Below are 27,235 nucleotides of genomic sequence, written 5' to 3'. Positions count from 1 at the left end.
CAGCGCGCTCAGCGCACGTGAAAGCCGGCGAGGGCAACCTTTCCTCGGCCAGTCCTTCTGCCGTCTCCCGCTGGCTCTGATGTCTCTGTGGTGTGTCTCGAGCTATAATTCGTCTTGTAACGGCCGATCTTTGGTCTCATGGATCTATAATTTGTTCCCTGGCAAATCGTTTAGGCTGAGGGCAAAGATAAGTTTCATTACTTTATATTTTTAGGCTATAACTGTACGTTGCAGTTGTAACGTTAGCCTACTAGCACTGACTTTGAATGTTTGACTGCATTGTTGCTTTGTTTCATGTATAGCTTGTTATACATTACTGATACTTTTGTATTATTGGTCATACATAAACTTGCATTTAACAAAAAGAGACTGGGTTGTGTTTCATGTAATTTAATGTTATCACAGTGATAATCATATTGTCTGAACCAGATATCAATATACAGATTTTCTCTTCATTGTTGTCACTACTAGAGCAAGCTCCTGATTGGTTAACGCGGCGCGAAATATCCGCCAAAGTTCAGATTTTTCAACTTGAGCGTTTCGCGCGATTCGCGCGAATCGCGCGTTCAAAACGCTCAAGTCGCGTCCTTCTCGCCGCCTCAATCGCGCGAATCGCGCGAATCTCGCCGCCTCATTCGCGCGAATCGCGCCGCAGAATGCCATTTCGCGTCTCTGCATTGACTTAACATGTAAATCACTCGCGCGAATCGCGTCCGGTGTGAACGCACCATTAAGCTGCCACAAGATAGTTGGCCTGAACAGCCACTCTCATTGCCTGAAGAGACAAGCAGTGAATTGAGACAGACAGCCTTCGCTCGGTTGACGCCCACAACTTCACCTCCATTTAAGCCGCAGCAGTACGTTACACTGTCAGAGTGCCTGAACGCCTATGGGCAGGAGATTAACGGGGCAGCTTAGACCTCCAACACCGCTGACACCAACGCCAGTGTGCAGAGTGTAGAAAATGGAGAGGCCATCCAGAAGTTCCCCTCATGGCTGACCTGCCCCTTACCAGACAAAGATACTTCCATCCAACCTTCTACTCAACTGGCATGGACTGTTTCGGTCCCTTATTAGTTAAGATTGGTCGTCGTAATGAGAAGAGGTGGGGCATTATCTTTAAGTGTGACAACCAGGGCAACCCATCTCGACCTTCCTACCAGTATTGACTCTGACCCGTTCTTGATGGCCCTGCGGCGGTTCATTGCCCGGCGAGGTGAGCCGTACGAGTTATTGTGCGATCAAGGCACCAACTTTAAGGGAGGAGAACGTGAACTGAATGACACCTTCGCCACCCTCCAAGAGGAATTACAGTGTCACCTCGCCAGCCAGCAGATCAAGTTTGTATACAACCCTCCAAGTGCCCCTCACTTCGGTGGTTGCTGGGAGAGAGAGATCCGCTCGATCAAGACAGCCCTCAGAGTGACGATTGGGGCCCAGACTGTCGCAGAGGAAGCGTTGAGAACAGTCCTGGTCGAGGTTGAAGGTATTCTCAACTCAAAGCCTCTTTGGTATACCTCTTCAGATGTAGCCGACCTTGACCCGATCACACCATACTGATTCCTCATTGGCCGTCGAGATGCGTACTTACCTCAAGTAGTCTACCAAGAGTCCGAGATCCTGAGTCGCAGACGCTGGCGCCACAGTCAACTGCTTGCAGAGCACTTTTGGAGACATTTCTTAAAGTACTACTTACCCAGTCTTCAAGGTGGAAAACTGTGAAGAAGTCGCTAGAGATCGGGGACGTGGTTATGATCGTCGATCCCCAACTTCCTCGTGCCCTCTGGCCAGTAGGCAGAATCAACCAGGTCTTCCCAGGCTCAGATGGCAGAGTCCGGACAGCCAGCATAAACATCAATGGTAGGACTTACACACGGGTCGTGGCTCATCTTATCCAGCTCCCAGCCCAAAAGGCCAGGTTGAATTTGGACGCTGGATGATATCGACCAACCAGAGCGGTCTATGGCTGCAACGTCATCAGCGCAAAGACGGAACTGGACGGCAGATAGTGATTAGTTACATGTTAGTACATGCAAGAGGGTGAAAAGTTCATCAGCTAATTTCTAGTTCAACATCTGCATTTTATCAGTACAGAGCACGAGTTAATGTTGGGTTACTGTGTGCGTGCAAAGAAAGTAAGTGATTGTTGTTCGTATTTCTTGCTTATTGTTAATAGATCAGCTGGTTTATTCCTCTGAGTAAAGAAGTAGCCAATTAGTTTGTATACGTTGCCTTACCTGCTTGATTTCATGTATAATAGTATGTTTCTGGGTTATGTTGACAAGACATGTTTGAGTATATGTCGTACATCACATTATTATTGTATGTGAACGTTAATCTGAGATTATTATTAACGCGCAGTGACCAGCTGCTCATCACCTGCATACCGCATGCCCATTAAACGTCATTCACGCGTTAGTAGCGCCATCTTGTGGATATGTACCGAATTATCAGTCAACGTTGTGTAGTAATGTTGTATTAAGGTCATCATCCCAAATTAATATCTAGACTACTACTCTATTCAACTATTCAAGGATGGTTATGTTAGCAGATCTGTATGTATTCATATTTATATTTAAGTTGATTTTCCTGTTCAATATTTTACAGAACCACACATGTATGCCCAAGTTCAACTTCAGTAAAGAACTCATCTACCTTCCGCTGAGTGTATCTCTTCAATTAAGAATCTCATTCAGTCCTGACCGACTGCCTGCTGTGTTTCGCACCCCTCTATGTTAATATCCATATACTTCAACGAACCCCTTCGTTTCACTCATAGACAGTAAAAGATTGCCTGCGAGCTTCTCCTCCTGTCTATACGGTAATTTATCTACTGTGCGATAGAGAGTTGCGTGGTTATGACACAATCATTAGCCTATCTTTACCAAAAACGGCTTCTACGGGGCGATAGTGTAAGATATAAGGTAATGGAGCCTTTTATACATTGTCGTGTTTCTTTAGAAATAAACAATGGACAAATGGAGTCTTTAAACACCTCAGATGTAAAGTTATTTGCTGTCAAAGTGACGCCAAAATGAATGGGAGTCAATGGAATGCTAACAGCAGGTGATGGCTTGGTTAGCAATGGCTGCCCCTATGGAAGGTACGCTTTTCGGGTGCTGGATTACCCTCTTGACAAGAACACATGAGGGCATGTGAGTCGCATGACAAGACCAGGAAGTGCATGACAGAACATGACAACTCAGAAACATGTCAGTGAACATGACATTGAACATGATTAACTAAAAACATGAAACCTGAACATGAAACAAAACCAAAACACCCTGTGACAGTCATAGATGTAAGACTGTTTAGAAAAGATTTATTTGGCCTGTTTTGGACAGATTATGAAGTGTTTACTGTAAAACAGCCTGGTGTCACATCAATAAAGCTTTTGTTTGCAAATTTCTGCTCAGATGCTTTTGTGTACAATAGGCTACTTGTTGTAGCCAATAAAACTTATTTTGTTTCATATTGATGTTTAAATATTATAGCCTAATGTTATTTTTTCATTTAATCTATGTTGATTATAAAAAGTGAACATTGCGAGTAATAAAGGACACATCAAGATGCGCAATATGTCAGAAGACATGGAGTTTGTCAGAAATGATTTTGACCACTTCATAAAATTTTGTTTTGTAGAAAGCCTTTCTTTAAAGTGAATTTAGTTTTGTATAAATTGTATCTTAATTATAATCAATGTTTCATTTTTGCCATTGAAATGACTGGGAAAAAAAGTGTCCCAGTCAACCTGAATTCACCCTATACTCTTTGAAATTATAATTGCATTGCATTATGTTGTTTTAAATCCCAAATATTTTACTTATAACATTCGTCATTACCAATTATTCAGTTATTTGTATTTACTGAATACTGAATTGTGTTTAATGTCACAATATTACTGTTTTTTTAGCATGAGACTTCTTTCAAAAACATAAAAAATAGTAGTCAAATCTTTTGATAATTTAAAATATAATAGGCCTTTGTAATGTGCCTTTGTTAACTATATTCTAAATAAACTACAACAAAATAGTCCTGTTGCTTAACTCCCTCTCACATACCTGACTCAAAGGCTCATTCATTATGCAGCTCATTATGGGTTCTATTGCACAACATTTAGTTTTTATTTTGAGTGTACATAAATAAAAGTAGACACTTTAAGCTTTGTAAAGACATATTTCATGTCTGTGAGGCCTAAAATGACGGAGTATTTTAAGCTGTTTTACACTGTCATGCTCAGAGGGTTAAACCACCTTTTTGAGACTGTCCTTGGTTCACTGCAGTTTTAAGTAGAAAATACTCAGCAATAGTGCTGACTGGTGAATTTGCACATGGTTTATCTATTATAAACATATTAGTATATTAAAAACACCACATAGACATATAAACATCATTAAAAACTTGAAGATTAAGCATAATTCATTTCATTCATCTTTCCAAAGAAGGAAATTATGAGATGATTATTATTGCTGTTGTTGTTGACAACATAAAGGGCTTGTTGACATCAGATGGGCTTTTTTAGGGAAAGTAAAACCCAAGTGAATAGAGACTGGATCCTTCACTTTCACAATGCCACCATGTTCCTGTCATATCACTTTAAAAGCGATAAACCGAGAAACGTTGCCTTCTCACTTTTCACACCATGTCTTCAGGCCTTCCTCAGAGACTCAAGAGGCAAAACACCAGCTGACACAAACACATCAGACTGCCCCTCTCCTTCAGTTATTACAACCCAACGAACGATGCGGCACGGGTGACGGGTGCAGTCTGGTGGTAAGTTGTATGCCGCAGTACTGCCAGGTAAGGGGAATTAGAAGCGTGGTGCGATGATCGATTTATGGAACTGGTCTTAGTGGGCGTCCAGTGACTGAGTGGCAGAGTAGCTTGTGCTTGAATTGATTGGGGTCCCATTTAGGGGGCAAAGCGAAGGCCCACTCACCCTAGATATATTGTTGAATCCAATTACATCAGACTGCGGGAGAGGAAGAGAATCGATAAGCTCTGCTCTCCTCCACTACAAGACATGTTTCCATTCACAATGGGCTCCGTTATTTATTTTAAACCTTCTTTCATATTTTACACCTCTCCTAGTTCCCTTTCCCTGTGAGCCGTGGATCACAACACTGATCACACCTGCAGAGTCCCTTTTACCAATTACTGAGGAAACCAGACACTGGACACAGTGTATCAATAGAGCTTTAGGTTCTCAGATTGCAGGAGTGTGAGAATCGTGCTCATTAGCTTAGTATGTTCTGTCACTGCTAGAACTTTGGACAGACTGGATAGGAGAAAATGGAGGAAAAGGGTGCATCTATCTATCTATCATAGCATATAATTTTTGCCTAGGGAACTAATAAGGACTGCCAAAAAAAAGAATGCACAATGCCCTACACCAGCACGTCAACCAGACTAGACCCGACCCAACCCAACAGCCCTTCCATTATCATCTCCACAAAGTCACTGCAACCTAGTAGAGCAAAGATAAGAACCCTACCTGAGCACAGCTCACTTCTTCCTAATTAAACATATAACCACCCCTGACCCACACTTGCTCACTGTGAAACCTTCATCAGAGTCCTCATTACAGCAGGTGTGCCAGAAAGGGCCACACAGCTGCTCTGGAATCAGCCAGATTAAAATAGGTGGGTGGTACAACTAGTCTGAAAATGTTCACACTTCACAGTACTTTATATGTGGTCAAACTGAAGTAGGCAGCTCCATTTCAACTGGTCGAGTACAGTTGAATATAACAGTTCCTCGTTAGGCATTTATAGTAATGGGGTTGACACTAATGAGGGCAGGCAAGATGTTCCCTATGTGACATATAGAATTTTTCAGTCATTAGAGAAGCAAGAAAATGTTCCTACATGAAGTTAGTTAATTTGCAGGGAGTCTGCACATCTTGAGCTGAATCCACTGGCATGACGGAACGTGTAAATGAAATCAACTCTCCCTTGAATAATAACTCAGAATGCAATATACAAACAAATCCAATCATTTTTCTGACACAGGTATCTGCGCAATGCTCAATCAGTGTCATAAGAGAGCACTGCATCTGTGCGACAATACCAGGACAGCTGGGACTGTGGAGGTCTTTTCACCTGGGGCTCAGGCAGACGTTACAAAGACCCAGGGAATGGCAGAATGAGTGCATGAGTACACCTGCGGTACTAAGTGCATCAGATACAAAGTGGGGCACGGTGAGCAATATAAGAGCAAATATGGTCCTGACAGCACATGTGAGGAGAAGGGAGTGACTGGTGTGTCTGTGTGTTTGCTCTTTCTCCTCTCCCTTGAGGAAACATTCAGGTCAATTAAAGTCCTTCCAGTCAAAGTTTTTAAAAACATGACTCGAACATGCTACCTTTTTCCTGGCTTGTGTAAGAAATGGATATTTATGGATATTGGCCATAAATACAAATAAAAAAAAACATCTTCAGGCTTATTCTTGTTTCTTTCCACCTACCTTGACAAGATCATTCCTCTATCTATCTATCTATCTATCTATCTATCTATCTATCTATCTATCTATCTATCTATCTATCTATCTATCTATCTATCTATCTATCTATCTATCTATCTATCTATCTATCTATCTATCTATCTATCTATCTATCTATCTATCTATCTATCTATCTATCTATCTATCTATCTATCTATCTATCTGTTTTTCTATCTATCTATCTATCTATCTATCTATCTATCTATCTATCTATCTATCTATCTATCTATCTATCTATCTATCTATCTATCTATCTATCTATCTATCTATCTATCTATCTATCTATCTATCTATCTATCTATCTGTCTGTTTTACTATCTATCTATCTATCCCTACAAACATTTAGATAGATAGATAGATAGATAGATAGATAGATAGATAGATAGATAGATAGATAGATAGATAGATAGATAGATAGATAGATAGATAGATAGATAGATAGATAGATAGATAGATAGATAGATAGATAGATAGATAGATAGATAGATAGATAGATAGATAGATAATTTTGCATACCTCAATTACACATTCTCTACAGATTGTTTCTGATTGGCTAAAAAAGTCTGGGCCACTTCTTTGACACTTTTGACACCAATAGGGAGGACAGTCGAGGCTCAAGAGAGTTATTTTAACCAAGCTCTTTATAATGCTTCCCATTGAGCTGCTGCCTGCCAACTTAACTCCCTTTAATGCACTGTGATAGCCATATAAAAGTATTATTTATACAGGAGCTCATATTTCCCTTCAATCCAGCCCACAAAGGCTTTGAGGCAAGGGTAAGACTGCTAACCCTCCCCACAACAGAATGACCTGTTGCCACTGCCTGGAAGTGTTCATCCCACTCATATTCCAGCATTATAACTGCCATAAGTCATATTAAATTTTGCCAATGAAAGTTCAAAGTAATAGCGGTGACTCCTGTGGCATTGCCCTCTGTGAAATGGTGTTTTGCTGGGGGTGGTCAGATTGGCTCCCATCTCAGTGGGAGTGTTTAAAGTGCCCTTTATTTAAAAAATGTATGGTTTCATAGAGCACAGCTGACAGCTACTGTACCCTTGGTCCCCAACATGTAGGAGGAGGCACAGTGGACTCGCCATGCCTCTCCCCTGTTGACAGGTAATTTCAGTATTCGTCACTGATATATGAAGGCTAAATTTTGCTAAGGTCCGCTTTTCACAGCACTTCAGATGACAGTCTTAAATCTGTCATAAAGGAACATTTTGCTAGGGGACTGCATATTTCACCCAGGCTTCTGACACTCAATTTTAACAAGAACATGAAATGCAGAGAAAGGTTCACTTTTTTTTTTTGTTACCCTAAAGAATAAAAAAAATGCTGTGCCAGATATTTTCACTATATTACATTCCAACTTAAATACAGAAGATTTTCTATAATTTCTGAAAGTGTCTGTTCAGGAGAAAAAAAATCTGTTTAGGAGTCCAACTTTAGAGGTTACAGCCCTGTTTAAATTAATAATTTAATAACATAATTATATCTAAAGAAATTCTATATTTAACAATTCAATCATAATTCTGCAATTAGAAAATTAAACATAGAAGTAATTAATCATTAGAAAGTTGAGACTTTGTGTTTCTGGGTCGAAGTGACTCAAAACGAGCATGTCACATATAGTGTAAATCTAAAATGAAAATCTAATATTTACCGGAGCATGTTGATATTTTTACAGGAATCATTCAGTCTGAATGATCACTCTGTCTCCTCTCCACCAATCAGCTGGTGTGTGGTGGGCGTTCTGGCGCAATATGGCAGCCGTCACATCACCCAGGTGGATTCAGCACATTGGTGGTGGATGAGGAGATTCCCCCCTTCTATATTTAAAGCGCTTTGAGTGCCTAGAAAAGCACTATATAAATGTAACAAATTATAAATTATAATTATAATCTACATGCCTAAAAAGTCTCAAATACAAAAGAGACCCCCGCCCCCCATGCATTCAGGGCACAAGTCTTCATCTCTGCTGGCTCTAGTAGGGCCAATCTCTTGCCAAGCCTTTGACCATCTGTGCTGAAACTATCAGGATTAATGTACCCTAGACACCAGGGTGAATGTGTATCTCAGGCAATACCGCTCTACTGCAAATGGGGCAATTCAGCGTGTCTGCTCAGCACTGCCAGGTACAGAGGCATATGGGTGAGACAGACTAAGGACTGGCAGCATGTAAGCGGGGTGCTGCAGCCGGCACCGGCTTCAACGCAGGAGCAAAAAGGAACAAAAGCACCTCATCAAGAGCACTTTATATTTGGAGAGCTCTCCAAGCGCATTAGCAAAGTCCATGTTGCTCTGACCAGCACTGGCTCTTTCAGAACGCTGTGTAAAACATTATTCATTAAAAGCACAGGAGCGCTGCACCGCCTCGAGAGAGTTTGAGAAGTGCAGTAGTACCCACCTTGGGGTGTCTGAACGGCACTCTGCAACTCCCTAAAAACCTCCCTCAGCATCCCCCGTCTGCCCCTTCACCGCATTCGACCATTAGCTTAAATGCAGCTCACACTGAGAAATATGTTTGCAGGATGTAACAATGAATTTTACATATGCCCGACCCATGCCACTCTCTTACAGATCTCTCGGGTTGCTTTTTCACCCCGAATTTTCCTTTTTCCACTTGACTGACCAAAAACTGTTTTCTCACATAAATAGCCCTCTTGTTTCCACTTTTTAAGAGCAGGAACAAGATGAACAGAAAACACAAAATAAGCTGGACCTGGTCCCTCACTCACTCACTTATTTTTAATAAGTCTCAGCTTTGAAATTGTCTATTTTATCAGGACATTCAAACAACGAATGTTGTTTTGATGCTCTTTGATGTACTACATTTCTCAGGTAATAGCAAGATCCTTGTTTACACCATGGAAAGATGCCAATAAAAAACTACTTGTCACCACATTAATATACCTATATACACTACCATTCAAGTTAGTGATCAAAGGTGACAGCAAAGTCATTTATAATGTTTCAAAAGATTTCTCTTTTAAATAAATGCTGTCCTTTTTAACTTTCTATTCATCAAAGAATCCTGAAAAAAAAAACATTATGGTTTCAACAAAAAAAATGTAAACAGCACAAATGACAAGAAATGATAAGAAATAATAAGAAATGTTTCTTTAGCACCAAATCAGCATATTAGAATGATTTCTGAAGGATCGGCTTTGCACCACAGGAATAAATTACATAAAAAAATATATTAAAAATATTAATATTTATTTATATTCATTTTATTTAATAAGAATTTTGGATAAAATAAATGGAGCCTTGGTGAGCATAAGATAATTCTTTTTAAACACATACAAAAAAATTGTACTGAGCCCAAAGTTACATATAGGCGCTATACAGGGCTTGACATTAACACCGTCACTTCCACTAGCCACTTTGGCGGGTTGAATTTTATTGTAGTCTTCTCAAAAGGTTGCGCATTATAACCAATCGTGTGATCCTGTTGAGCTTATGAATGCCATGTCTAGAAAGGCATTCAGATTAGTCATCGCTGAAACGCCAGAGTTTTGTTCGGAGCGCACTCTGACTCACTGAAATCTGCAGTCTCATCATAAACAACAAAGCAGAGATGTATACATGCGATGTACACAGGAGATTCATTCATCATACATTGATTTACTGTTTTTGTTCTATTTCAGCAGCAAAATAGTTTCAAACAAAGATCACAGCAGAACCATATAGCGCATCTGATGTGACGTTGGACGTTCGATATTCGCGAATTTAGTGGCCGTGTCTAAAGTTACATACGACATTGGTATACACGTTTCTAACTTCAATAGCATTTGGAGAGAATGACTTAAAACCATAAAACCAACTGTAAAGTGTTCATCTAGGTATAAGGTATGATGGACACTTTATAGATTTTTTTTGATTGAATTAAATAAACTTAAATCACATGAAAATATGTATTTCACTAGGCTACTATATGGGCTCATACACAAAATATGCTAGATTTAAATATGTCATAGATGATAGAACACTGATGAGAATATTGATGGAGAATAAATTATATTTACACCTAAAAAAAAACAAATTTTTTCATACAAGCAACTGTTAGTGTTTCTTTGTCTAGATGAAGGAGCTTTACACACAATCTTATCAGAGCTAAATGGGCCTATTTTCATACATTTCATGTAGACTTGTTTTGGGTGTGTACAGTGGTCATTTTCATATAGCCAACAACAAAATTCCGGCCAGTGAAAATTCTGAGTGGCTAGTAACTTTGGAAAACCACTAGCCACAGTGGCTGGTGAGCAAAAAATTCAGGAAGTCAAGCCCTGCCGCTATATGATATTTGCATTGTATTTTTACTTAACCTGTTAGTATTGTCTTAATTAAAAGTACTCTTTTTTGTTTAGTTTTTTTTTGCAATCTTTAGAGCCCTTTTTCTTATAATACATAGTAGGTCTTTCATTAGAAAGCTGTGAGCCCGATATGCCCTACGTCTCTAACACAGACCTCTTGGGTTGTTTTTTCCCACCTTTTCCTTTTTCCACTTGACTGGTCAAAAACTGTTTGTGTTTTCTCACATAAATAGCCCTCTTGCTTCCCCTTTTTTAAGTGCAGGAAGAAGATGGACAGGCTGTTGACAAAAAACACTAGCATATTGTAGACAGACAGATAATAAGCCAGTTCTCGTTCTTCACTCACTTGTGTAATGCGCTGGGCGGCAACTTGGTTTTCTCCATTTGGCCATAGCAGCTGGTTTTGGCCTCAGGGATGTCCCCGAACTCTTCCAACATGGCTGCAGCTGCTGTCGTTATAATCCCAAGCCCATCTCGAACCCGTGCCTCAAGAGGATAGTCCCAGTCATCGTAGGATACAGAGATCATTCCAGAGGGGAACGAATCTGGAGTGATGTCCGGGTTGCCCGTGGTCAGGCTGGGCACGATCCAGATGTACCCGAACCCGGTCAGGCCCAGTGAACGGGCCTCTTCCAGGATGTAAACTGCTTCGTCCTTGGAGCAGTACAAGAGAACGACTGGAGACTGCAACTTCTTCAACTGGATCTGGGTCTTGGAGTCCCCGTCCACGGCATCCAGGGTGACAGTGTGCTGGAGGTCCCAACCGACAAAGCTGTTGTCGACCGTTGTCTTCAGGATGGTGATGAAATCCTGGTAGCCTGGGAACTTGCTGGTCACTATGGAGAAGACGTGCCAGTCGTACTCTTCCATGATGTTAAGCATGAGCAGTGCCTCCTGCTGGATGGACGCCCCGAACTGGAAGAATGTTGATTTCACATCCTGTTGAACAAACAAAGATAAAAAGAAGTGTCACAACATGATAAATATAGGCTTTCAACAATATGTCGGTTTTGGGTCTATATATATTATTTTAAGTGCATCCCAAATAAACTTTAAATTAAACATCAGTTAAAATTTCATAATTCCCTCAAATAAATATAGTAGAACAGCCAGAAAAAAAATAATTGTTTGAATATTTAGAGAGCTCTTAACTTTACAGACTGACAAAGTTAACAAAAGTTAATAAGGTACTTTATTAAAATGTAACGAGACAAAAAGGAAAGAGAAGAGCTATTCTGGTTCTTCAACTCCTTTGAGATCCATCTGATATGTGCAGCTCTGGCGTTGATGAACTCATTGTCTAATCATAATGATGCACCGAGCCAGTTCTTTCTGGCTGAGCATATTCAATCCCCATGTGCCTTTAGAACTATTCTCTCCATTGTCCCACAATTCAACAGCTTTAGCAGGCCCTCTGAGGAACAAAGGACACAATCATTTTAAGATTCATACTCTGAGTTCAGACTTTTCAGTCATTTTATGAATGAGAGAATCGGAAGCTTGTATAAGGAACACACCGTGCTTTCATTAACCTTCTCGATTACTGTGGACGCTAGCTTTACTATCACAATTTCAATGTCAAACCAATGACTGTGGCCTCATAAATGCAAAATGAAAGGTAGTCCGTGAATCAATACAGTTGTGTTTGTGAATGTGTGCATGTGTGCATGTGTGAAATATGCCTGTAGGAAGCAACATGTTGTGGGTCTGCATATGTTGGGAGGAGAAACGTTTCACTTAGTTGTTTCGCTATTTTTGGGAAGCTTGGCTTGACGTTGCCAATTTCACACACCGGGGAAACTAAATAGACACTGACGCTTCAAAGTAAACACAAGCTAACTGAGGATAACACTTCACACACACACAACGCGGCCCAAATTGAACACAAATCTGCTTTGACCAAAGCCATCAAGCTACTTTTCCATGACCCCCCTAGATGACAATCAGTCACATCAAATATCTTTAAAAACCACATCAGATCTTCTTCCGGGCTTTGGTCAATCTTTTCATTTGGTGCCAGTCCAATATAACACATTCATTAAAAGTAGCTTCTGATAGCCGCAGTGATTATCTTCTGTTTTGGTGACGGATAGTTAATGAAACACGGGGTCGACACTGGAGACGCTTGATTGAGTGGTCTTTGCAATAGATGTTTATTAGCCAGTCTCTGGGCTGATAATGTGAGCTTTTTCTGCACCTGTGTCTGGTTTTTCTGCAAGATTTAATAAAATATCACATTCTTTGTGTGGAAAATACTGTAGTGTTTTGGATCATGAGAAAGATTCATTCAGTTTGGTGTCCAAACTTTTGACTGGTACTATAAACAGAACTATAAATATTATTATTTAAATAAAATAAAGTGATGATTTTTTAAAATTACAATAAAATTAGCTTATTGTTGTTATTATTGTTATTATTTTTTTAAACATTATAAGAACAACCATTAATGTATGATAAAATCTTATGTATAATCTTATCTTATAATGGATCCTTTTTTTTTAGTTGTTGTTGTTTTTTTTCAACAAAAAAGGTAATAGTGTATCAAACCGAATTTCAAACCGAGTGATCCGTAGACTGTCAAAGATTTTATAATATACTATTGACAAAAAAAAAAATGCATATGCATAATATCTATAGAAAAGGTCATTTAAAATATATATTTAAATTATATTGCTGAGGCTCACATACAAGATTTATAAATCACACACTATTTGGGAAAATTTAAGCCCTAGGGTAAATAAAAAATGCATTAAAATGTTATTTTGAATCTAGCATCTATAATCGTGATAAAACACAGTTTTTTGCATTGAAATATTGTGTGCAACATTGGCACTGTTATGTGAACTGGCCCCTTTGAGACTAGACACATTTACTTAAATGATGGATGGACGACAAGACAGTCTAATTTATTTTCGCTGTCTCACCTTGGAAAGATTTTAATTATTACTCAAAGGTTATCATGATGTTATCTTAAAGAGCTACAGTTTTGAGTGGCAATTTCTTTTAAATCAGATCTGGAGATGTCAAGGCAAATGGAGCAGATTATATTACATGTATGGAATAAAGACATAAAGATTAATCAGCTCCCCACGGTTGTCCATCAACTCTTAAAGAGCAGGGTTAACCAAACGTGACCCTCATCATCATCGGTCTAGTGGGTGCTGTGTGTGGGGTGAACATGTAGATTGTGCAGGGTGAGCCCTCGTTGACATCATTCTGCGAATGAACTCAAGAGATGGTGGAAAGAGAGGGAGGGGGTAATTGTGCCGTGTTCGTTCTTTCTGCAACAAGAGTGAAACCAATAATTACAGAGTGAGACCATGAAAAAGAAACAAAAGAATCTGATGAAAAAAATATATATATTATACATCAGCACAGTTTGATGTACACAAATATATTCTAATGTGTGGTGTGAAACCGTGTTATTTAGCATAATATAATTTAATTGTATAATATTTTAATACAATTTATAGCCACAAACTGCTGCATGAAAAGTATGATTCACAAAGTACATACAGTATATAAAGATTTTGCATTGTTGCCTAGATGTAATTTCACAGCAAAGCACCGAGTGTGACATGAAAGGCATGTGTAATCAGCTTCAGAGGTGTGAAAGAAGATTTGTGCGCAAATCTGAAGTGTAGCAATACTAGTTTCTAATTTCCCACCCGCTTTCCTGATAGTCTGCATCATCCCTGCCTGCTGCTGAGCTTTCTCAATGGCATGTTCTTCATATAACAGGATGCCATTACCAGCCAGAGGTGATAAAGCTATATTGTTTGCTCAGAAATAAGAACCGTGCTGTATCATATCTCTAAGCGTATCTGGAAAAAAACGGATTTGGAGTGGAGATATTTCTCAAAACATCTTAAGACCTTCTGAAGTTCTCTGATTAATCCTTTATTGTAGGTGATACTGGGGTTTGACATCAATCATTCTGCACATCTTTCATCTCTTAAAGCCTTGTATTTAAAAAAAAAAAAGAAATCTTAATTGCAAGCTCATACTTCACAGCACCACATCAAAAACACTTAATTTTCCTTGTGTATTCACACTGTTTTAAATCTAAAAAGCAGCCAACAAACTTGACAGACTGAATGTGTTATTTCCGAAGAAATCAAATGAAATGAATCACACCAATAACCACTAAAAGCATCTGAGCTGCTCTTTTGGCATCTCAACAGCGTGAGCTCTCAGACACATTAGAGGCATTTAGATCTCTCTGTTCAGAAACAATCACTAGATATCGTAATATCTAGTGGCCAGAACAAGTGGCCACAATCTCTCATCCCCCTTAGCCTGATTAGACCTCCAGTACGAGGAGGCATGATCCGCCAATATAGGTTGGCGTCCTCGGCTGAGCAAGCAACAAGAGTGCATGTACATAATCTACTGTAAATATGCCATTTTGTATGCGAGCGAGCGAGCGTGTGGATAATCTAAAGTGCTTCACAGGGCCGCTTTAGGGGTGTCCGGTATTATCCCTACAGCTCATATCATTCCCAGCAGCGGAGCAAACACACGACAGTTAGTCTAGTAGCACAACACAGAAGAGCCACAGAGTGTTCACGCAATCACAGCACCCAGCCCAGCCCAATTTTGACTTTGAAAACTCTATGAATTGCCAATTTGCTTTTGATGGAGTGGTACGCCCCCAAGTAGCATAATGGTGTTGCTGCTAATGCTTTGCACCATTTGTGAAAGACTAGGAGCCAAATTTACTAAACAGGGCAAATTAGTGTGAGAGGGAAATTCCAAATAAGTGCCGATGGGAGTGGAAAGTTCTCATGATCTACTGATGACTCGCAAAAAAAAAAAAACACAGATACAGTCGGATCATTTCCATATTGACCAATGCAAAATACCAAGAGCTGTGCAAATTAGCATCTGGTTTAAGACATGTTTTGTTATGGGTGTGGGTGTGTTTTTCTTTTCTTTGTATTCGTTTGGTTTTTTTCCCCTTGATTTGTAGGTGGCAGCGGAGATGCAGGACACCTGACTCAAATTAGGAGGTGGAGATATATGTTTCGGTTCCATGCAATGGTGCGCGGTATGGAGAGGTGACATCGTCTACGGCTGGCCTCTGGTTCCCTCACGAAAAGTTCTATCGTTGTCGGCATTTGCATTTTGTAAACCCCTAGATCTTTGTAATCAATTTTATTTATTATATCAATTTATTGTTTTGAATTCCCTTTATTGTTGTGGCCACGAGCCGGCCGTAACAGTTTTTTTGGGGCGGTAAATAATGGCGCAAATACCAGTAAATTGACGAGCGCAAATCTTTGTAAATCACCTTGACTGATTCATTTAAATACTCTCCTGCGATAAATTTTGCATCTGAAAGGGAAACTGTTTCCACGCCTTTTCATGGCAAATTTTTCACTGCGTGTCTTTAGCAAATCCTGACAGTAGCATTTTAATGCCAAAAGAGGGTTTTTGCTGGTGCAAGTAGTGTTGCTTCCGTCAACGAAAATTATGACTAAATATCGCCGTCAACGAACCTTTATCATGGGACGAAAACGAGACAAGACACAATGTAAATGCTGGTCATGTGACGATGACTACAATTAAATGTATAATGCAATATTGTTGATGAATAAAAACTAGACTAAATGTGATTTACAAAATAAAAACTATGGTCAAATGTTTCTTCATTTTCTTTGACCGAGAAGAGACGAAATGTCATAACGTTATTTCGTCTCGTTTAGTCGCGTTATTATTATTATTTGCAGTATTTCTGTTTCCTGTGTCTCACTTCAGGGGCTGCGTCAGGTCGCGCTGTGCAGACGCAGGCAACGTCACTTCCTCAAGCCCCACTCGTGGCATTATTTAAAAGATGCAGCTGCGGTGAGTTAGCGTAAACGACAACAAACAAAGTTAAGTCTGACACAGAAAAAGGGACCGATGGACGGCCAGGTTAGTCTTTGGGAGAAAAAGAAGAAACGACATTTGGAAAAACTTTCATTAAATAGAAGTGGAAAAGAAAACGCCACCAACCTTAAGAGACGTAGTTTTGTTAATAAAATGTTTTTATTTATTTTATTTAAATGTATGTGTATTTACTTCTAACATGTTTGGTTGGTAAAATAAATATGTTATAAATTCAAATCAGATCTGTCTACTGTAATCAGTCTACCGTGTCTGGAATGGATGTATTCTTGAGTCTATAAGGTAACAATAATATAATAAGATTTGTCTAAAGTTTGGCTTAAAAGAAAATTTTGGTTTTGTTTAAACTACTAGGTACTTATAGTATATTGACTAGGTTAAATAGAACTGCATTTCTAAAAAGAGACTAAAATACAATTTTCATTGACTAAAACTAGACTAAAATGTCATCAGTTTTCGTCGACTAAAACTAGACTAAAATAGTCATGGATAACTCTGACTAAAATAAGACTAAATGCTCAGACATTTAGTCGACTGAAACTTGACTAGACTAAGAGTATGAACGTGACTAAAACTAATAAAAACTAAAATGACAGCTTGATACAAAGACTAGACTAAAACTAAAATTAAAACAGGCCGCCAAAAACAACACCAGGTGCAAGGTGTAAATACATGGCTCAAATATGAAAGTACATGGTTTCTCTTGTTTTATTACTTGTCCTGTCTTCGTTGATGACTACCTAAGTATTTTTAAAATCAGTTTATAGAGACTTCTGGTGCTGATTTTTTTATGTGTTTGTCAGATGTCAATCCTTGGAATGAAAATACTTACATAATTGTACTTATTTATGAACAAAAGTCTGGAAAAGTCTGATCACACTGAATTCCCCGTGAATCCACTTTGTGGGACACTTTCAGGTGAACATACAGAGCACTGCACTGCGCCACCACCGTCACTAGTTACACAACAGTCTTTCTCTGTTTTCCATTCCTTCAATGTCCTTTTCTCTCCTTATTCATTCTCTCTCCTTGCTTCTGTCTGTTTCTCTTTTTTTCTCAGTACCCTCTCTCTCTCTGGGCTCTGCCTGAGTCCCTCCTAAACCCACCTTATCAGCACGTGTGATTGATGAAAAAGGGGAACGTGTGCAGAAATTCAATTATACTGACATACTGGTGACAGAAAGAGAGAGATAGAGGGGGGGCTGGAGAAAAAGAAACAGAGAAAGGAAGAAAAAAAAGTGCCCCAGTGAAACGCCACTCACCGAAGTGCAATTAGCTCTCCTGTGAACAAAAGATGTGATCATTCTCTTTAAGATCATGCCTGAAAAACTTGCGATAAAAAGGTTCATCACTTTGCGTGTCACAACTGGGAGAGAAGCATTATTTATGATCCTGCTGGAACAGATTATTTTGAATATTTAATGAAATTCCTCCACGATGCTTGAGCGAAAAAGAAAAGGGGAAAAGATAGAGAAGATGGGTGGAGGTATGATGAAGAGGGTCTGTAAACCCCTGGATGCTGCACTCTGAGTAATGACTACGCCAGTGTCTCATGAAGTGTTCATTACATAACTGTCATGAGTCTCTCAAAAACAGATTTTGCAGAACGCTTTCATAGCCTTAGGGGGACGTGACTGACAGCTGCCTTAGACAGTAAGGTGTTCACCTCACAATACAAGGGAAATACAGATTACTACCAACCGAGAAACCGGTTTAAGGAGGACTTACAAATCATCAATGGTTCTGTGTTCCAGTCATGTAATCTAGTCTGACCTACAAAGGCAAAACACAGTGGACAAAAAATATGGACAAAAAATATTTTCAAATGACAAATGACAGAATTGGACTTTATTATTGTTCTGCTTTCTAAAAACTGGTTCTCTTCAGGATTGTTCATCCAACAGTACTATAAGGTAGCTATACCGATGTATAGCCTATATAATGTATACAGTATATCGATAACCATTTCATCAATTGTATCACTCCACTTGTTTCTGCCGGATCTATACTGGCAACATTTCTCACAGCAACGTCAATGGCAGAAGAGCAAACCCACTACAGTTTTACAAAAACTACTGTTATTGTGTCACAGAATGTAGTTTTAGGAGTTATTTTAGTGATAATGCAGTTGTTTAGAACTCAAATATGCAATTTATATATAAACAGTGCTTTTTTTACAAAATTATTTTAGACGTTCCCGGAGATCAGTGGCCATTCAGCACTCATGTACCCGCCGAGAACAGCTTCACTAGGCCAGTCCTTCGGGAATTTGCCGCTGGCTCTTATGTAGGTAGTGGTTAAACATGAGATATAATTAATTTTGGGTATATCAAGCGGTCAATCTTTAGCCTTATTAAATAGACCCAAATACAGGTTCGAATGATGTCTTACTCTGACCAAACATTTTAAAGTATTTTAAGTTGTTTACGCTGTTATAATGAGACACATAATAATAATAGTAATAATAATAAACATTATCTTATATAGCGCCTTTAAATGCAACTTCTCAAAGCGCTTTACAAAAAGGACACAGTGTAAAAGTAAAAGAGATAAAAAAAAACAAAATACTAAAATAAAAATACTAAATAAATAAATACTAAAATAAATACTAAACATACATAAACCAGATGTACAAAAATACAATATACTAATAAAAACTATGAAATTACATATAAGCAAGTCTAAAAAAGTGAGTTTTAAGAAGAGATTTAAAAACACTAATAGATTTTCATTGGATTGTCTTTTGATTTAATTATGCTGGTATGTATGTTTTTGGAGTTTTATATATGATTTGTAATTAAGTGTACTGCCCCTTTAAGAAACACTTAACTTTGGACGCGTTCTCTCCTCGCTCAGTTGATAAACTACGGTGAGATGAGGATGTATGGTGGCTCACGGAGCAATTTCACGATTTAAGTCATCATACAGTAACCAGCAACAACCCCCTTCAACCCAATTCATCAACTAGCCGCTAGGGACAGGCTCCAGAAGGGAGCAGAATCTCATTGAGCCCCATGTTAAAATGGCCAACTTTACAGCAGATTAAAACATGTTTACAGCCTGGTACAAATTGTGGTTTTGGTCTATACGGCTAATTTTGCCCTTCATGACAACTGTGAGGGGGGTGAATTTTTTTTATAACTCATTCGTTTACATTATATAAAGCATTAAAGTTCTGCATAATTAAGGGCATGGCCACTTCGAGTGACAGGTGGATTGCCATTTATCTGCTGTCAGTTAGTCATCGCGTCACTTCAGCTCCGCCCACGTCCCGCCTTTTTGCCCATTTTCTGTTATCCGGGAGTGACGCGCGATGACGCCCTGCCAAGATGGCAAGGCCATCTCGTCCATACTTTGCGCTTCAGAACGGCTCATCAGAATCCTATGGGTGACGTCATGGACACTACGTCCATATTTTTTTTACAGTCTATGGTTTTTAAACTTTTCTACCCTCTTACTCCATTGTTGATTCTTATTTATTTACACACTTGTGCCATCGAACTGTTGCATAAATGCAATATCACACTCGTAGTCATGCGATATGGCTGTATATCAGCACAGCTGTGATTACCTGCGACATTCAGTCTATGGCCTCATGCCTATGGCCTGATCACAGCTGTGCTGATATACAGCCATATCGCATGACTACGAGTGTGATATTGCTCATATATACACCAAAAAAGGCTTGAAACCCCCTCAATCTTTGGCTCACAGGAACCAGGACCTGATTGGAACGTTGGTACAGGGAGTAAAGAAGAGATAAGGCCAACTAGAAAAGCAGAACACTGTCTACATATTTAACCCATCATAATGAATCTTCCATGCTCACCCGGAGAGATCCATTCATTAATTCCCATGCCCTCTTCAGAATAAGATCTGATCCTTGCTGGAAACTGTTAGGAGATCAATAGAGAACAGAGGTTATATTTTACCTCAAACAAGCGGCGGTAATGAATGAATGATCACAGTGGCTTCCTCTTACATTGAACCCCCTAAAGCACTTTAAAATAACACTGAGACTTAGTTTGAGCCTGCACTTTTAAACATCACAAGCTCGATAAATTCATCTAAGCTGGGGGTTTTTAAAGACGCATTGCGATAATTAAGAAAACATATGGTCAGGTCAATCGGATGATCAGCTACTGTAGAGTCAGATATGTTCGCAAAGTGAGGCAACAAGAGGCAAAAGACGCTCTTTGGTGTGAGATAAACTTTAAAAATAGCAGACGGCAAAAAAATGTGTTCATCTACACGCTCACTGAGCTTGCATTCACAACTGTCTTTTTGTTACTGTTGCTGTTTTTCTGTCAGGACTTTTTAACAAGCACCAAAACCCCACAGGGGCAAGCTGACAAAGGCAGATAAACTTTCTCCGAGCACAGATAGCACTCTCTCTCTCTCTTTCTCTGTGGGCACTGCCCCACTGTCAGAAAATTCCTGAGGACGTTCCCTTCAGAGTCCTTTATGTTTACATCATCAGATTACTAATCACATTACAAGTGCTGTCATTCTGAGGAGAACTGCATGTTTGCACTCTATTCAAGTTGTTTGTTCAATCTTTACATGTCATGATCTGTGACGCAGCCTGTCCAGGAAGATGATAATCCACAAATCATACAGGCGGTCAGAGAGGTCAGTGTGACGACAACTGGTAATCATCGGATGTGGCAGAGCATGTAACAAGGAGCAGGCATCTTTTTCTCTGGAATGACCTGATGACTCAGTACAAAGCATTATATGGCAGAACAGCAACGTCAAAAAGTCCTGCTGCTTTTCATACAGACGCAACGAAGCTTTACATAAATTATTAATTGTATTTGTGTTCAGTCGTGCCTCAGGAGCACATGTGGCACTTATATAAAAATTCTGTCGTTATTTATTCACCCTCAAGTCTTTGTAAACCTCTATGACTTTCTTTAGTCCGTGGAACATAAAAGGAGATGTTAGGCAATATGTCCAAGCTGCTCTTTTCTGTACAATGAAAGCTATAAAGCAAGATTTAGTAAGTGTTAGATTTTTAGGACTATTTTAGTATATTTTTGGTAACACTTTAGTGTTAGGGAACAATTCTCACTTTCAACTAGTTGCTTATTCGCTTGTATTGGCTGTTTATTAGTACTTATAAAGCACATATTAATGCTTTATTCTTCATGACCTTATTCTACATCCCTTAATTCTGCCCAATACCTTCACAACTACCTTACTATAACTATTAATAAGCAGTTAATTAGGAGCTTATTGAGGTTATTGAAGTCGAAGTTAATAGTAAATATGTGTTCACCATACTAAAGTTTTACCATATTTTTTATATGCTATTATAGTATTTATTAATATTTCAAATGCGTTTTTTTTTTCTATTTCAGTTTTAGTCATTTTAGTACTTAAACTTATTCTATTTTAGCTAGTTGCCAAAGTTATTTTATTTTATTTAGTTTTATGTAAGCTTTGTTTCGATTACCGAAAATACCTGTTAATAGTTTTAGAATTAGTTAATAACACTGGTCTGTTCAAAGCTATTATATGGCTTTGAAAGACTTGGAATATAGTGCATGAGTCATATGGACTACTTTTATTATGCTTTTATGGAGCTTTTTTGTCCTTTTTGGAGCCCATCCACTGTATGAAAGAGAGCAGTGTGAATATTCTTTATAACACCTCTTTTTGTGTTCCACATAAGACAGAAAATCTTGTAAATTTGGAACGAAAAGAGGGCAAGTAGATGATGACAGAAATTGTATTTTTCGATGAACTATCCCTTTAAGCAGCGGTTCGGGAGGAGAGCCGAGAGCAAGAGAGAGAGAAAAAGATCGAGAGTGTAGCACTGCATTATGGGATTGGCATTTAATCACTTCCAAAAGAAGCCAAATAATTAACATTACAGCTTTACATCAATTGTCTTATGCAGTTTTCTTTGTCATTTTTCCTTAGCTTGCATTTCTTTATTCAGTAGACAGAGAACACACGCACACACACATCCAGGATAAATCAGATTATGTATACAGCGGCTCTGGGCAGGGCCCCAGTGTTGGAGCGGATGGATGTTCTGCCCTGTGGTTTGTGCTGTGACCATTTGCACTACAGAGAAACTTGAGCTGCAAACGTCACCATCTAACTTTTTAAAACCACCAAAGTAGATGCCATATTTAATCGACTTCAAAACAAAAGCCAAACAGGATGAGGAAAAACACTGTTCCCTGTTTTGTCACATGGCAGGTGCTGGGGGAACGCAACCAGCCCCTTGTTAAGTGCTCCCATTTCATTTTGATTGGCTGCCAGCAAACAGTACAGAGTAACTGGCACTTGTTATACTTCAGCAGACAAACGGCACTCCTGGGAGATGTCAATCAGGCACGCTCGAGGCTGTGACGTAACAACCCAGAGCTACTGAACCTGAAACCAAGCAACGGTTCACACACACTCACTCAAGCATAGAGATACTCCACTGCAGCACCAGGCCAATATAATGTACAATGTCAACCAGATTTAAACTGTGATCATCCCCGAGAAAATACACACACTTGTAAAACAGTTATTGAGATTCACAGGGTCCATTAACAAGCTTAACAGTCACATCCAATACAAAGAGTCATCATAGACTTGTCTTTTATTGGTCTTTTTTATTTCTATTTATTTATTTTATTCGGTTACACTTTATTTTAAGGTGTCAGTATTACCGTACTGGGTAATCATATTTAACTACATGTACTTACTATAGGGTTAGGTTTAGGATGAGGGTTTGGTTTAAGTTTCATTGCATGTAATTATGCATAATTTATAGTTATTACTACAGTAACTACATATAACATGTGTAACAATGGCACTGTAAAATAAAGTGTTACCCTTTTCCCCCTCAACAAAATAATATTAGGTGCTAAATCATGACCCAGTCATTGATATTAGCTTTAAGAGGTTGTACGATGTGTAATATTTCAATTGTTTCTTCAAGACAGATATAAGAATAAATAATTTATTTTAGTGCTGTTTGTATACTATTATAGTTTTATTTATATATTTCCAGTTTTAATTTAATTGTTAGTATTGATATTTTATTTGTTTTTTAATGCTACTTAGCTTTAATTTATTTTAATTCAATTTATTTTATTTTATATTTATTATATTTTATTTCAGCTTTATATCAATGAATGAAAACTATTTTTAAGCATTATTAAGCATATTTATAGTTTTATTTAATAATAATGTAATTTCAATATGAACTCAAGCGATTCTCTTCTCAATTCTAACAACACAGAATTATTTGAGCAATGCTATTAAAATACATTTGAATAACTCTGTTTGATAACTTACTGTACATAAACACAGTCTCAGTCTATTTTTATTTCTATCAAGGTATTTTAGGAGAAACATCTGAGAGCAAGTTGACAAAGTGAGCCATTCAGTCTTGAGTAATTGAAAAAGAAAAAAAAAAAACTCTTCCCATTAAGAAAGAAAGCATCTCTGCAACATCGCAATTGATTCTCAATTAAGCGATAAAATAAATCATTTTGCGCAACTCTCCTGCTTCACAGCTTTTTCAAAATCTCTCGACAAAAGATGCTAATAATCTTACTCATTATATTCCATCATTGTAGTCAGGAGACTCTGGCTAAACAGAAGCAGCAAACGAATGAAACTGCTGCAGAGACTCGCAATTCTCTCCTTGACAGTGATTGTGCTAGAATCGTATTTCTTTCTATTGGAGTTTACACAAATTGAAGAAATATCATGTGACTTTAAACTCAATTCTGAAGAAGTGAGACAATAAAAATGGGAAAATGTAGTTTGCACTGTTGAGACAAATCAGCTGAAAACAGAGATGGAGCAGCTTTGTGTAAACAGCTCAGCCTGCCACATCTGTCTTAATATAGCCATGTGTTCAACATTAGATTTCCTCTGCCACACACAGACACACTGCCTCTGTAACCATGGTAAAAGTTTTTGTGAACTTTCCTAAGGACAAGAATAAACAGCCAAAGTGTCACCATTGACCGGCCCTCTATTGACTTTGTGGCTCATTTTCTGCCTCGCTGTGTACTCATCAGCTTGATTGACAGGATGTCTGGTTCACTCTCAACCAATCAGCGTCTGTGCCAGAACAGACGTTTGGTCTGATCAGACAGCACCTGAGGGTGATCTGATGTCAGAGACGCGCTGAGACTAAAAAACAGCTTGGGACATTACGCTCTACTGAGAACTACTGCAGCTGTATTTTTTCTTTCATATACAGTACTGAATTTCACTATATTTTGTTTTCTATTCTAATATATTTTAAAGTGCAATTTATTTCTGTGATGTCAAACTGAATTTTCATCAGTCTGCAGTGTCACATGATCCTTCTGAAATCATTCTAATATGCTGATTTGATGCTCAAAAACATATCTGATTATTATCGATGTTGAAAATTGTTACTTCGTATTTTTGTAGAAACTGATGCCTTTTTCAGAATATTTGTGATGAATAGTAAGTTCAAAATAATAGCAATCTTTAAAATAATAGTAAGTTCGTTTATTTGAAATAGAAATTTTCTAAAACATGAATTTTCTGTCACTTTTGATACACTTCGATTTAATGCATCCTTTCTTTAAAGGGATCCCATGGTGTCAAGACTTGTATGGCTTAATATAACATAAATGATGTCTCTTACTGAAATATGTAGTAGAAAACCCATGAAAGATCCACGTTATTTAAAAAATCCATTATATATTTGGACAATGGGCGGCGCCATTTTGTTTGCGTTCTAGGTTGATGACGTAGAATGGTTGCACTCGGCAATCAACTGGCGCTTCCCGTAGCTATTTTTACCACAACACAACTCGAAAAATGTTTCAGAGTTAAACAAAACCAATCAATTGCTTTGTAATTGCATTTAAAACACACGTGCACACAAACTCTCTCTCTCTCTCACACACACACACACACACAGACATACAAACAGACACGCCAATAGATCGGCGCGCTCACACACATACATCCACGCACTGTGCGCGCACACACGCTCAATCAGCTGTAATGTTATACATGAGGTTGACTTGAGCTGATGTACACACAGCGGCTGTCCAAATTCACGCACTCGTTTTCATTCACTCATCAAGTGAACTGAATTAGTGGATACCGTAGGGAATAGTGATTCAGGTTTTAGGGGGCAATTTCAGATTCAGCTCCTGTCGTGGAGACTGACGAGGGCAGCCCATAACACATCTCGATTGAGAACAGAGCAGTCTGTCAGACGTGTGTGTGAGATAGAGAGCGTGCAAGCGCCTGCCGATTTGTTGGTGTGTATGTGTGTGTGAGAGTGTTTGTGTGCATATGTGTGTTTGAGTGTGTTTTAAATGCAATTACAAAACAATTGATTGGTTTTGTTTAACTCTGAAACATTTTTCAAGTTGTGTTGTAGTAAAAATAGCTATGGGTATAGCCAGTTGATTGCCGAGTGCAAGCATTCCACGTCATCAACCTAGAACGCAAACAAAATGGCGCCGCCCATTGTCCAAAATATAATGGATTTTTTAAATAACGTGGATCTTTCATGGGTTTTCAACTACATATTTCAGTAAGATACATCATTTATGTTATATTAAGCCATACAAGTCTCAAAAATCTTACTGACCCCCAAACTTACTAACAGTGGGTTATAGTATATATTTAAAGGTTATTGCCCCATATGTACTGTAGCATCAATATAATTAAAAGTGTTTTAGCTCAAAGCTTTAAAGAGGTAATTTTACTACAGTGTAAAGCCCAGTTCACACTACCAGTGACATACAGCGACAAAGCAACATGTTCCCATTCAATGGAGAGCAGATGATTTCCAGCGACACAAGCGACAGCGGCCGTTGGCGTCCGGTGGGGCATGTCCAGCGACGTGAAAAAGTTGAGATATGTTAAACTTTATGCAAATGAAGAGCTACTTTCGTGAGCGACAACCAATAGGAGTGAAGTCAGTGAAGTGCACGTGATCCGCCGCTCTTCAGTGCTGAGGCAAGATGAAGGAGAAGCTCATTTTGGCGGTCAACGACTGTCCTGTAATTTATGTCTCTGTGTACATATGGTGGAACTCACCATGCTGACTCTGAGCCTGAATGGTTTTGTGAGCCCAAATAGACCGGCATTTGCCCTTTTGCTGAATATAAATAGCCGCGATGGCAAAGAGCACTCGCCGTTGCTCATTTATCTTTAATATTAGGAATTTTATCTACCAATTCCATTTATATTTAGATATATATTCCTTCCAAAGTGTTTCTTTGTAATGTCATTCACAAATGCCTAATATTAAAGATGAACGGGAAACAGCGAGTGCTCTTTGCCAGCGCGGCTATTTATCTGCAGCAAAAGGGCAAATGCCGGTCTATCTGGGCTCACAAAACCATTCAGGCTTGGAGTCAGCATGGCAAGTACTACAGTATGTACACAGAGACATATCATAAATTATAGGACAGTTGCTGGCTGCTAAAATGAGCTTCTCTTTCAACTTGCCTTGGCACTGAAGAGCGATGGACCATGTGTGCGCCCCACTGACTTCAAGTCAAGTCAA

The 27,235-nt window shown here is 38.7% G+C and overlaps 1 protein-coding gene across 1 annotated transcript in view; it reads right to left on the bottom strand.

Moving 5' to 3' along the window:
- Nucleotides 1–27,235, bottom strand: part of grin2aa (glutamate receptor, ionotropic, N-methyl D-aspartate 2A, a) — a gene marked incomplete at its 5' end in the record, with an annotated part of 173,218 nt that overhangs the window by 69,453 nt on the left and 76,530 nt on the right. The window contains one exon of the mRNA XM_079810610.1: nucleotides 11,165–11,757. Within this exon, the coding sequence (XP_079666736.1) occupies nucleotides 11,165–11,757 (593 nt within the window). The remainder of the gene's footprint in view (nucleotides 1–11,164; nucleotides 11,758–27,235) is intronic.

Source organism: Gobio gobio, assembly GCF_949357685.1.
Source record: "Gobio gobio genome assembly, chromosome: 1".
Taxonomy (NCBI): domain Eukaryota; kingdom Metazoa; phylum Chordata; class Actinopteri; order Cypriniformes; family Gobionidae; genus Gobio; species Gobio gobio.
This window is presented reverse-complemented; position numbering and strand designations above follow the sequence as displayed.